General features: G+C 29.9%; 1 protein-coding gene across 1 annotated transcript; it reads right to left on the reverse strand.

The window, feature by feature from the left end:
• Window positions 1-5,208: 5,208 nt before the first annotated feature.
• LOC100795364 (uncharacterized) lies at window positions 5,209-8,802 on the reverse strand. Its single transcript, XM_003542478.5, has 5 exons — window positions 8,287-8,802; window positions 7,541-7,641; window positions 6,750-6,866; window positions 6,559-6,660; window positions 5,209-5,572 (listed from the first exon to the last, which is right to left on the reverse strand). Exons 1-5 carry the CDS (start codon window positions 8,510-8,512, stop codon window positions 5,402-5,404), a joined length of 717 nt encoding a protein of 238 aa, XP_003542526.1. The 5' UTR covers window positions 8,513-8,802; the 3' UTR covers window positions 5,209-5,401.
• Between the last annotated feature and the right edge of the window lie 5,914 nt (window positions 8,803-14,716).

The following is a 14,716-nucleotide window of genomic DNA, read 5'->3' on the forward strand; positions in this document are numbered from 1 at the left end:
ATATGTCAAGCTATTTTTTCTATTGATTGTGATATATATTGTAAAATTGACATAATTGAAACTATCGTTGATTAACTGACTTAAAATTACTTTAATTTAATAAAGTCTCATGTTTAATTTTTGAATAAGTAACTGTATTTTTAAAAGAATTTTCCTATTTATATAAATCTAATTCGTGCATGATTATCTCTCTCTCATAAAAGTATAATTTATATAAAAAAAATTGACATAATTAAAGCATGACCATTATAGAATTTCGAATTAAGACATATTTACGAGGAAATTAAAACATGCTCTTTGTCTTGACAGAACTTCTCAACTTCATAATAATTAAGTTAGGTTGCAAGTATGCAGCATAATCCTTTGTTTGATATATTCCTCAATTATTTACGGTTAGATTATCAGTTTAAGACACACACATTATCCTCATTTAAATATTTTTAAAAGACCCTCGGGTTAGGAAACGCAAACAATATAGTCCATAAATATTTAATTGAAAGTGAGACAATAATAAACAAATCCAACGAGGAGGACAAAGATATAAAAGATAGTATTTAATTAAAGCATGCATTACGTGATGCATCTAAGAAAGAATCATTATATGGTAGATTAGCCAAGAGGCTCCAGAAATATATGACCATAAGATAATGGTGCCTTGATTAAGTCATTGGTTGGTGGCTTCTATATACTCATTTGTTTAGAATAAAATATACTATTATCTATTAGTTTAATTTTCCAAGGAAATAACTGATGGAAAAGTTGAAGCCAAAAACATGCATTGACCTCTTTACCATTTTGTTTGCATTCCCACGAGATTAGACCAACAACATTTGCCAGCAACTTGTATCATATATAATAGACATGAAAAATACAGCCAAATGCCGTAAGTCTCTTAACTCATAAAGGTGAAACGTGTTCATTATTCTACAAACAAATAATGCAAGTGAATGCACAAATGTCAAAAAAACACTGTTTACTCCCTAGAAAATCCCGTTTGACTGAGATCTTTTATGAAATTAGTTTTAACAGTTTCAGCTCTCTTAAAAAATATATAATAATTATTATCATCTTCCTTATTACAATTATATTTATTCTCATAATTATTTTCATCATTATCATTTTTATTATTATCAACATTATAATTATTATTGTCATTCTCACTACCATAATCATTATTATTATTACAATCACTTCACATACTTCAATTACAATTATCTTATTATCGTTTCACTATTATCAAAGTCAATTATTTCTATTACCACCATGATGATCTCATCATCATTGTTTTGATCATCAAAACACTATTTTTACTATACTTCTCTCTCTTATTATCATAATCTTTTCTTTTTGTTATAAATCACAAAAAATAATTTGTTTAAGTCAAATCTGATTCTATTATGATTAACGAAATTCTTATTTCAATTATTTAATATAATTATATATTCAAGATTAATAGTTAAATTAAAATAATTTCACATCCGTTATATTCACACTTTATAAAACTTAAATTAATAATAAAAAATAAAAACCACAAAAATTTGAAACTAATAAACTTTATAAAACTAAAAGATAATTTTACTTTTCAAATAGGGCCTATAGTCAAAGGAGATAGCATTTTCTTTTGCCGACAGAATGAAAGGCGAGAAGAAGGACAACAATGCTACGGCCTGCATGAGCATAAAGAGATATAAAAATAAACAATGAATAATGTTTTATGAAACACTAAATATGTCCAGCATTTGTTAAATGTAAGAATTTTTTTTAAGTGCATGATCCATCAGATGTAAATCCAATTGTCAAGATCAGAGGTAGAGGCAGCACCTTTGCAGAGGATCCAAATACAAATCACATAAGGATAACCATGATAACTATAAGGCGTCCAAAAGGTAAGTCATGAAAGTCTTTTATGTGATTATTTGAGCCATTCCCCCCTCCCCTGTTTTTTAGATTAAACAAATAATTGTAAGAAAATTAATTTTAAAATTCAATGACAAATAAATTTTAAATACAATTTAAATAATTGATATTTTTGAATAAAAACTAAATTACAGAAATAATTTTGTCCGAAAGCTAATTCATGAAATTGTTGATATCAACTTGACCAAGTATTAGAATAAATTTCATCTTGAGTGCCTGAGTGGATTATAATTGAAAATAAGATTTAAAGATAAAAACCTAGACAGTACATTAATAGTGAAGAATTGAGATTATAAAGTTATCATCGTAATGACCGGTAGAAGTTATTAGGAATACTTACCAAAAGTTACTTGTTTGCCTATAAATATTACTGATATCATTTTGTGTAATGTAATAAAATTAAAAATTCATCCGTTAACACTATAAATGAAGTTTGTATCAAGTTCCTTAGAAATGTGTCACTGATATTTTCCATAAAATATTGTAAAGATAATATTACATGTTAGTACGTAATAAATATCACTATAAGGATTTAGGTTTACTATTTTTTTAGTTCATAACATTTTTTATTTCTGTTTTTATTTTTAATCTAAATTTTGACATGTTAATTTTTTTTCCATCATTTTTAATTTTTGTCATCAAGTAATATCATTAATTAATTATGTAACAACCACATTAGCAACCCAATGATTTACAACATCATCAAGAAATTTGACAAAATAATCACATGTAATGTTTTGAATAAATTATTTTATTAATTCTTAATTAGCTAGTATGATATAATCAATTGTTCTGAATAGATAATAAATTAAAAATATAAATTTATCTAAACAAATTCACATAATTATCACGTCAAATTTTTTGATGATAAGACAAGTCATTAGACTGTAATATATCGTTGTTACATCACAAGTCAATGAAGATATAAGTTTGATTCAATAATTGAATAAATAATGAAGAAAAAAAAAAGAAGAGAGATGTCGTGAATTTAAATCCTTTCAACTAATTTTTTTTAAAAATTAATAAACTAATATTTCTTGGTAACAAAATCATCCCTTAACATTATCACGTGAATATAGAAACTAAAATGGGTAACAAAGGAAAAAGAAAAAATTGAAGGACTTTGATCAAAGAAATAGTAAATCCTATGAATTTAATTACAGTACTTTACTACTTTAGTCCTCGTATAATGTTATAACACTAGTCACTAAAACTAAGAAAATTCCATACAAAGTATTTGAAAGTATAAATTGTACTAGGACCAAAATATGTGATTTAAGTAATAATAGATCAAAATTACACTAAGTAATCGGGTTTTAGAACTTAAGTAAAAATACTAAAAATTTCATAAATATATTTTTTAAAAATAATTTTAAAGACTGATGTGACAATCCATTATACCTTCAGGACCAAGACAGTGCTTTACTTGATTTATTCATTAAGAAACCACCGGCCATATGGAAAGTCAAACTTGAATCCTATTGTGGCATTATCAAAATTGAAAAATCAGTTAGGCACGGCCCGTCAGACCTTAAAAAAAAGTCCCATCCAAACACTCTTGCCAATGAAGGTTATCTCAATGGGTAATAACGAATGCTATCGAGAAAAATGTTTATGTACGATTTGCATAAATAAATAGTTTACTTGCTTGCTGGGGTAGATTTTTTTTGAGAAAATAATTACTGTCATTTGCGAATCTTTTAAGAGTATATTTTAAGATTTTTTTTTTTTTAAAAGAACTGAACTAAGTATGGTACTTCATAACAATACTATATTTGGTTTTTTACTTGAAAATTTAAAACTGTAATTTATACAGTATAAAATATTACAAGAAATATTTTTTTTCAAGCTTTTCATGCATAAGTCATAAACATATCAATATAAGTTGGCTATAGTCTTAAAATAGACAAAATCCTCTCCCTGAAGACCTACACCGTCTTTTACATTACAAAATGTGACAGAATTAATTTTTGAAATGTAGGTAGAAATTTAATTAATCAACTTAATTTGATTCGAATAGACAATCATTAATTCTAATTATAATAGAATGATGAAAGGTTAATGCGGATCAATATTGGTTTTATAATCTTCAATATGTAAAAGAGTTTTATTTTCTTATTTGAATTTCCTCTTCTCTACTTGTGGACCCCTCATCAAGTTATAATATCGCTAATGATGTTTACACACAATTAACCTTTCATGAACATGACATATACGTCCTTATCCATAATTTTATATTGGTTAGATCATTTCAATATTTTGATTAATAAAATAATGACCCTAATTCATATATATATATATATATATATATATGACCCAAAATTACTAACCATATAAAGATGAATGAAGTAAATCTTATATCTCTCAACAAAATCTTTTACATATGCACAATTTCTATAAGAAAGTCGTTTTCTTGCATGCAAATCTTCTGTAATAATTAAAGGCCAACGGAGTTTATGGGTTGAATAAAAGAGGCGAAAATGAACCCTCCTAAGCAATAGTATAATCACATTCTAGCAGTTGCTTCCTGCTCCTCCAATGTTCCTGCACCACTTTTAAGCTTCTGGAATATAAAATTACATTCTGAAAAGATTTATTTGAAATGTAAAAAATTACCTTAGGGAAAGACCTTTTTGGAATGGAACTTTACATTCCAAAATAGGTGCAAGCAGTGGGAAAAGAATCTGTTTGTCTACGGTCCATTAAGTCTATCTGAAAAATTTAATCTAATTTATCCTATTGTTAAAAAAAAAAGACTCATGAATTAGATTGGATTAAAGGATAACAACACATCTTGTCTTATTTTCAAATTCAATAGACCACTTAATTAACACTTTATAAATTATTAGTATTTTGGTTGGTTCAAATAATGGATTTAGTCAAACTTAACTCAAGCTGATTTAAAAATAAGTTTGGGAATGGATGGAAATTTTTTGAAGTGATCATAAAAAGTATTGATAGATGGATTAGATGATTTTTATTAAATGAATCATAGACAGATTGATTTTTTGTACTGTAACTTTAATGAATCATAAATAGATTAATGGATTATTTTAAAACTATTTATTATAATTAAAAAAATTATTCAATTCATCCATTTGACAGGCCTAACAGAAGAAAGAAAACGAAAATCTCACATTATTAAGAGAAGAATTAAAGCGCTTCTCTCCTTTCCAACAGCTTAAGCATTTAGTTCTATAATTCCATTTGAATTGGTTGTTGATTGCCATGGTTTTCGTACTCTTCAAACCCATTGGACTTTTCACTTATGGGAAAATTCCAAGTTCAATGTTGAGAATGCAAGAACTAACTGTTCATTGTGCCTCAATGAACGGACAATTGGATACAGTCATGACATTAGTTTATTGTACAAGTATAGAGATACAATGACATTAATTTTTTTATGTGCATATACAGAGAGATACAATTTTATGTACAGAGTGCAGAAAGAATGGTTAGGGGAGGGGAGACCTAAAATATGTATTTACAGAAAGTCCCATTGCCAATAAACCTTCTCTACAATCCCTCCACCACTTTTAACAGCCAGGTGAAGCGTCTCAGAAGCTGGAGGAACCCCCCATAACAATGGCACTGCAACAGTCATGGTTAGCTTTTCATGTAAATCACCTTTGCTTGCCTTCTCCGCGGCAATGATCTGACATATAAGATTGGTTCTAGTATTCAGAAAATTTGGGTCGACACATGATATTAGAAGAAAAAATCTGGATAATGTGACACATCAATGGGAAAGTTTCCAAGTAAATGTTTCCACGTCTATGCATTTCAGATCACCATACATGACCCCTCAATAGGTGGTATCAACCAACCTAACTAACTTCTGGCATTTTCCAGGCATGAATTACCCATAAAAATTCTAGTTACCCATTAATATCTAAGTAAATAGAACCAAGGGAAAATGGGCAGAACACAATTTTCAATGACAAGCCCCAAGTCTAAATCCTGTTAATGATTGTTATTGGTAGGAGAATGGTCTTCCAATTCAAGATTCTATATTTGTGTAATTTATTCTTTCACTTCAACAAGATGCTAAGGATTGAAAGTTGATCTGAAAAGAATTGGTATATTTAAAGACAAAATATGCTAGGTAGAAATTTGTCAGAAAACAGAAAAGGACAATAAGTATGCAGAGCCGTTGGCTAGCTTGTGTATATGAGCAAAAATGTATTAATGTGGCACTGCAAAGATCTAGGGTGCATTTGAGTAAACAACTTAATTAAGCTATTATTCAGTAAGTCCTTATCACCCAAGTTAGTCATAATTTTGTCCATAAAAAATATTAAAATAAGTTGGAAAGAATTTATTTTGATTAGTTTACTAAGAAGGTTACTGAGTTAAGTTAAAAAGTGTAAGCTATTTTTGTAGGCTCAAATAACTAAGTTCAAAAGCTCTACCAAATACCTCCATAGAGGTAAATCAAATGGTGCAGACCAGTGAGGGTTTTTTATCCTTAATTTTAGTATAGCATTATTCTTTAGAGATTATCCTCTGACAAAGCAGTTTCATAAGCAGAACATCTCATGAAATTTTAACATTGGCTTTTGCAATTTTGACTAAACTTTCTTCAACATATAGTAAGAACCAGAGCACAATAGCTTTATTGAAAGAAAAAGTATAGCCTACCTCCCCACCGTGCTCTAAAACAGTGTCTTCCACCACATCACTAAGCATCTCAATTGAACGGCAGAAACCAAAAATACAAAGTCTCCTGCCCATATCAAGTCCCTAGAAAGAGGGCAATTCATATTTATGAGATGGCAAATGATAAGTAATACTCTCATGTAGGAGGTTTAGTTAAAAGACTGAGTACTTACATTAGTAGCAGCAATATCAAAGAGTGCACCCAGACAAAGGCCTTGATTGGGATTCATGTAATTACTCTCCTGAAACCGTTGAAATTTTTTAGCAGTTTTGGATTTCCCGTGCTTCTTCTGTAAAGCATAACAATATGATTAGCCAATCCCAGAAAAAATCACATCAGACATTAAAATGGATTATAAACCAGAGGAAGCATGGATCAAAGATAAAAAGGATACAAAAAGTGCACGGTGTATTTGCTGTCTTGGGCTTAAAAGCCGATTCTATGATGCCAAGTATTCCACATGAGAGACCAAGATACTTTTTAACATGAGGAGTAAAAGGGCAAAGAGTCTAAGTCTGTTACAATATGCAACATACCACAAGTAGCATGCACCAAATGAAAACCTTATAATCATGATAAGAAGCATGTTAGAGTTTCACTTTCACCTACAGCAGTTTAAACTTTTAAGGTTAGTTGATTTCTTGACATGGTATCAAAGCCCCTTCAATAATAAGGTCCTCCCCCTCTTCTAATGGAACTAAATTGTCAACATAAGTTTTGGGTGGACAGGTGCTTTGTTTGTTTAAACTCCAAAGAGCTTTTGTGTGAAATTTGAAAAGACGAGTTATAGTTATCACTTATCAATAAAAATCACTGTTGAACCTTCTTCAAATAAATCAACATTTTGGAGCCAAATACACATGAACTAAACATAACCGGCAGAACATTTAAATTCCATCTACATTTTAAATGTTAACTTGTAAACTGAAAGCAATATGAAAAAAATTCATGATAAAATCATACATCTGAAGAGCTGACACGGCGAGGAACCATGGAGCCTCCAATCTGGATCAATCCATCAGCAGTGAACAACGTAATTCTCTCCTCAGGAATCCATTGAATTTCTGAGAAGTCACAAACATAAAGGGAAGCAACTCAGAATATAAACAAGTGAAAACACGATGGATTAAATAATTTCCGAGCCTTGACATGAATCAAGTCCAAATTTGCCTTAAAATCATCTCAACTAACGATCAAATAAGAAAGAATAAGCTTCAAATCATAAAAGTATCTAATCCACACTCTCAAAAAAATCCTAATCTAAACAACAAGAAAGGCAACGGTTTATTACTTTAAATAATACGTGTGTGTTAGGACGAGCATTTGCAACAATTAATTTTGAATGAAACTGATTTTGGTTACAAAATTGTTTCAATGTTTTATCCTAAAAAAAGTTAGTAGCAAAATTCAATATAGAAATTTTAATCCAACTCAAAAGCTCTCAAAATTGCCTCAACCTGGAAGCAAACACGCGAACATTTTCCTAAAATCACGTTAACTAGTATTTCAACATAATTTGTGGATCATTTAACGTGAACCCAAACACGCAAGTCTATTTGAACACAATAAACACAGAAACAATCCCAATCGCGATGGTTAAACTCGAAGCATTGAAAAGGAACTCCAATTTTTTTTAATTCCACGTGGTGCACAACCAGAAGCGTTGGAAAATCGGAAAAAAAAAAGAAGAAGAAAAAGGAAGAGCGTACCGTTGTTGTCGGAATCGGACCAAGGGAAAAAACCGAAAGAATCGTCGCCGGAGAAGTTGCCGGAGGGGGAGGCTTTGGGAGCGAAATGGAGAAGACACGTGTGAGAACTAGAAGGAGGAGGGAAATGGAAGGAGCTGTTGTTGAAGAAGGTCTTGGAAGGAGAACGGGACGGAGCGAAAGAGAATCTGAATGTGGAGAAGCATAGTGCAGCAGAGGTTTCCGCCATTGTAACGGAACAGAACAGAACGGAACGGAACGGAGTTAGTTAACCACAACACGCTACGTGAGCGACTTTTTTTTTTTTATTATCAAAATCGGTTTTGATTATTCATTCATTCATTGAACTACTCACCGCGCGTTCGTTCGGACACCCTCCCTCTTTGTCGCGCATTTGCTAGCGCTGAGGATTCTTTATTTATTTATTATTGCTTAGAGTGTGGTGCTTTTTTTTTTTTTTTTTTTTTCTGGCTGAGAACTTCACATGGATATCCCACACACGTTCCTATTTTTATTATTTTTTTTATAAAAAGAGATCAAATGAGACAAAAGACTTCCATTAAAATTGATTCTAAAACCAGTCTTAGTTACCAGACCTCCTCGGTTTTCCTCAGGAGTCAACATAATAGTAAACTTCAAAATTGGGTGAATTGAAGTAGATAAATAAAAGACATGTAAAAAAAGTAATAAATATAATAAATAATTGAAATGCTTTTAAATTTTTTTGACAAGATTAAGTTATTGCTAAAAAATTGAAAATTATTTTTCCCTCGTCACTTTAATTTTTTTTTTTTGCCACCTTGAATCATGGGATTCAGTGCCATTGCGCCTCCCTACTCTCTATTTGGATCCTGCTCCTAATACCTGTAAACTATATGAGGGACAAATTTAATCATTTAATCCTGATCGATTATGAAAAATTCACTATATTACATGTTGTCATAGTTAACCATCATGTGATTCTCGTAAGTATAAACTTAAATATGAATCTTGTGTCTACTCCACAATTTACAATATACCATCACAAATGTAATTCGCAACAAAAAAACATACTGCTATATCATATATAACATGGTAAAGATAAACTTTTTTAATGTTATAAAGCAATAATAAGTGTGAATCATATTAGTAATATAATGCCTAATATTTCAATGCCATATACCCTAAAAAATGTGAAATACTACTACTTTGTGGTCAATATTCTAACTAATAGTGAGCCATAATAAAAACATTTATATTGTTACCGTCTCAAACAGACGGCTAAACGATCAGGTGGAATTTTTTTTCTAACTTAATAAATAAGGATAAAATTTAAGTTAATACTAAAAAAAGTCATAAATATCTTATGACTTCTCAAAACAAAAACAAAATCGTAAACTTTTTTATGATTTTTTTTCTACTAAAGTCATAAAAAAAATTTATAGCATCTATTTTTTTAAAAATATAACTTTGAAGTATTTTAATTTTTTATATTTTTATTCTAAAAGTGGTAAATAATTTTTTTAATTAATTATTAATGAATTTAGTTTGTTTTCATTTTTAGTTTTATTTAATATTTTTTATATTTTTATATATTATTTTATTTAATATTTTCTATCACAATCATGGGTGATTGGACCGTTCAGAATCATGGGCTTTAAATAATTATAAGGATAGTAATTTGGTGATCCATTGTCCCTAAACTTTTGAAACTTGGATCGTTTAAGTGTTAGAATTAACTCCTGACCCCAAAAGAAACGTTTTAGAATTAATTACAATATTTAAAATAAAATGTCATATATAAAATAATTCTTGAATTTTTTTCATTAAAATAAATTTTATTAAAAATTATATATACCAAAATTCAAGTTTTTCTTTTAATTAAATGGAAGACTCATCATTAAAATGAACTTAAGCCCACTAGAAAGAAAGAGGAGATGAATAGTTTGAATTCACCCAAAAAAAAAATGATAAAAAGCTTACCTCATGTCATATATATATATATATATATATATATATATATATATATATATATATATATATATGTCAACTGAGCTATATCCAACGATAGTAAACTTTTGTACCAAAAATAAAAAGACACTAAATTCAATAGCCAATTCCTTTATTTGAAAGATTCCAACCATGGGACTTAACTTATTTCCTCCGCTTCATATACAAACGCCTTAGACAAAAAGGAAAAAGAGCACAAATTCTATGCGTTAAGGTGGTGGTGGTGGCTTCATGGTCTATGAGCTGGTTTCATGAACCAAAAGGAAATAATATTCCATCATGCAAGACAGATTGAGAGGAAAAAAAAAAAAAAAAAAGGGAATTGTACGTTCTGATGTGTAGTGAGGCGAATAATTATGATCCCCAAAACAAAAAAGGCTGGTGCAATGTCGGAGAACCATATATGCATTGAAAGCAAAAGTGATAGAGAAGGCACATATAACATGCTCTTTGCAATTCTGACTTGCGTTTGGAAGCACCCTCTTCTTTAGCAAGCACGCTATCATTCCCTAACAATATGCTGATCATGAACTCTCTCACCATTATGTTGCATTCAGGATTTTTTTTTATCCACCACATGTATCTTTCAAGAAATACAGTGCTTGAGTTAGATAGAATCATTATGATGATTGGATGATAAAATTCTCCCTCTAAGTATTTAATGCAGGTGTATATCAGAATTTGAACTCAAAATTACTTATTAAGTTGAAATAGCCTATGTCAGTTGATTACATTCAACAACATGTATATATGAACACCTGTGCATGGCAGAATAAGAACACCAAAATAACAACATACGAGAACATACAGATATGTCTTGGTAGCCATCTGGGAAAAATGCTGAATAACCCTTGTCTTTTAGCTGGCTATCTCTTTGTTTACGCTGCCTGTCCAATACATGCATGTAGACAAGACCACAAGCTTCTACATTTGTTTCCCCTTTTTCTTTCTTTTTGGTCCTTTTTTCTCTCCATTGCTTCGGCAAGTTCAGGAATATATATCATCATATCTTCTCAGTCAGCCTATAGAGACACATTAAGAAGCTATGTTGTAACTCTAGACTTCTATGCATGACTGCATGTTAATTTGTAAAGTACATATATTGGTATGAGATGAAAAAAAGTGAAAATGTCTTTCTTTTATATCCAAGTCTCCATTTGCATTATTTGTCTAACAGTGTGTTTGAAACAACTTCATAATGAAAAAAATCAATTTAACTTTTCATGCTTGAGTCAAAGCAACAAATAATTGTTTATGTTTTTTCATAGTATTACCATAATTTTGTTGACGTAAAATTGATTTTGTGTTATCTAAACGTAATATAAAAATGATATAATAATTAATTTTTGTTAAGAATTGAATTTATATACTATTTAAATAATTTAACCTTAACTTTAATATATTAATTCAATGTGTCTAATCACTTGATTCGTTTATAAATTTAGTCCTTTCTATCGAAAAAATAGAAATTTTGGGCCCGGAAGATTTTGTTCATGAAGCAATGATTTTGAATCTTATGATCATATAATTTAATTGCAGTATTTTCTCTTAAGCTTGATTAATTCAAGTTTTGGGCTGTCAACGAATTGTGCTTAAGTGAAATCCTTTTCTTTGTCATAGCCCGCCGTATCAGAGATATCTGTAGTGCTTACCCACCCATAATCACGGGTGTCCATTAACCTAGAGGATCAACCCTTTGAGTTAATTATATTTTTTAATTTTACAAAATATAATTAATTTTATTTTTTTAATTTAAGAAAAATACATTAGTTAAAAAAATGAAAACAAAAAGGGTCAGAATTCAGGCTTTGAACACCCAAATTCTTACATGTAATATATAAAAGTTTTAGAGGGGTGGTGTGAATTCGGGTATGGGGATCTGAATTCACACCCCGCACAATAAATGTTGCTAGTTGGGTAAACTATTTCCAAATGTGGCTATATGGAAAATTTTATTTTGTATTTTTTCTAAATAGGTAAAAACATTTACATATCCAATACTACTATCATTTATGCCTTCTGCGCGCAAAACCAACTACATATTCTTTTCTTCTTTTGATAGCCCTCCTTTTATGGGTAACAAGACCCGTGAAATCATATTCCTTTGTCTAGTGTGATTCGTGCATTTTATGCCTCGGAAACATTTTATTGGCTACCTGTAGGTATCTTGTTTATACTTAGGAAAAAGGTGATTAAGGTAAAGAACTAAAGATTAACATAGGATTTGCACAAGTAAAAAAGATTACGGAAATATCATGCTAAAAAAAAGAACTAAATTAAAATAAAAGCATCTGCATATGCATATGTACATGCAACTGAATCGCACAATAACTTTGTTTCAGGCACCCAGCTGAGCAACCTGATCCACTTTGAGAAGTGGGCTCCATGTAGTGATCCCGCAATCAAATTTAGTTAGTTTGCGTGTGATTCTTTAATAAAAATAAAATTAAAATAAGTACTAGCACAACATTTACTCAATCAACCTATAGATCATAGGTAGCACAACTGTTTTATGAGTCAATTTAATTTTTGAATGGAATTGAAGTAAACAACTATTTTAAGTGATTATTTGATTATTAACTGTGAAAGATTGGTCACTAATCTCTATAGTTTATAAGTTTTGCAAAGGAAAAAGCCTCCACAGACAGAAAAATACAGCAAAACTGCATTAAGCCAAAAGAAATAAGTAGAACAAAGAAAATATAGAAAGTGGAATTCAAGTTAATTAAGAATTTAAAAGGAGGAAAGTGAACATAGAGAAAAGAACAAACGAAATAGTGAAACGGACAAAAAGGGAATGGGCCCTTAAGCGTGCTATGGAAGATGCAAAGTAATAATATAGAGGTTCACACATGCATGCATACAAGTGCTAGCATGAACACCTGAATGCCAAAACCAACTGCCACTATTTTTGTTTTTTTAATTAGGCCATGAAACCATATGCCCCAATGGAGCAAATATTTATTCATCATTAAAATGCACAACACCAGCACCGTTTTTGTCATGTAAGTCACTAAAGGTCAAACATGCAATAACCCCCCATTGCATGGTTATCACTCCACCACAATTTTTGGATTAACACACAAGAACCTTTCCATGGGCTTTAATTTCCCTACCTTTGGTCAACTTCAAATTATTTTGTCTCACTGTTGCTGGACTTCTGGTATCTGTATATCAACAAGCTATGTCAAACGTTATACTGCACACCACCAAGTGTAGATCTTAGAAGTGATTCGCGTTGGAGTTTTGAACATATAGTTATGTTAAATACTTGAAAAGAGAATTTTATACGTTCATATTAATTTTATCTGTTAAAATAATGCATGAAATCTCTAGAAAAAAAAAACATTATATGAAACTGATTTTATTATAACATTTCCATTCCCTTCACTTTTAGAATCTCCTTATTCCCCTCCCTGAAGTACTAATTCCTAAACCAAGAAAAGCACCACTAAAGCATTGCCCTTTCTTTGCTTCCAAACACATTTAGTAATATTTCACAGAGGATCCGAGGACTATCAAAATTAGATTAACTGTGAAGATCATTATTTGCAAGATAATCCCCGCCCCTCCTTTCACGCCATTTTTCATCATGAGAGTGTAATCATGCTATAAACATATTTTATTAGAATTAGATACTGCAATTTTATCCAGGATTTTGTAGCTTATAAACTAGGTTTGAGAATATTAAGGCAGTTTGGTTCAGCTTTTTTCTTAAAAGAATCACTTCTTTCTTTAAAAAATAATCATTTTTTTATATAGTTTTCTATGCGTCTGTTTCAGTTTTTCAAACTAGTCAGAAGTTAAAAAAAATAATCTAAAATCTGATTAAAAGTAGAAGCTATATATTTTGAATAGCTTTTTATAAAATCAGTTGTTTCTTTTTTCTAAAAAAAAAATTGTTTTATGATTGTAAACAAACATAATTTAACTTTTTATTTTTTAAAATTATTTAAAAAATAATTATTAAAACTGACCCTAAATCATTGAGTTGGCATCTTAAACATCAATTTAAATCCTATTTATTTTGAAATTTATCAATGAAAGTTAATTAATGGCATATTTTCCTTGTCTAATGAACTTATTGATCACAGTATAGTTGTCAACTTGTCACTGTCAAACAGTACTTTTCCAAAAGGAAGTAACTCAGACCTATATAAATAAATTATTAAAAATAAGGAAGTGGAAACAGATGTCCATATTATTTATCAGCACTTTCCTTTCAATCTTAGAGCAAATATCCACTAGCGTGTTGTTAAGATTAAACAGATCATGTGCATACAATCCAATATTAAACAATTTAAACACTCAATTAAAATGAAACAACTGTACTTAACAGGGCTTAAGATGCCTAAACCATGTGGCTTCAACATTACATTATCTCTTAAATTTAGCTTGTGAAAAGCAAATAGGAAGATATATAGTGGACACCACACCACTTAAT

Source organism: Glycine max, chromosome 13 (assembly GCF_000004515.6).
Source record: "Glycine max cultivar Williams 82 chromosome 13, Glycine_max_v4.0, whole genome shotgun sequence".
NCBI lineage: Eukaryota > Viridiplantae > Streptophyta > Magnoliopsida > Fabales > Fabaceae > Glycine > Glycine max.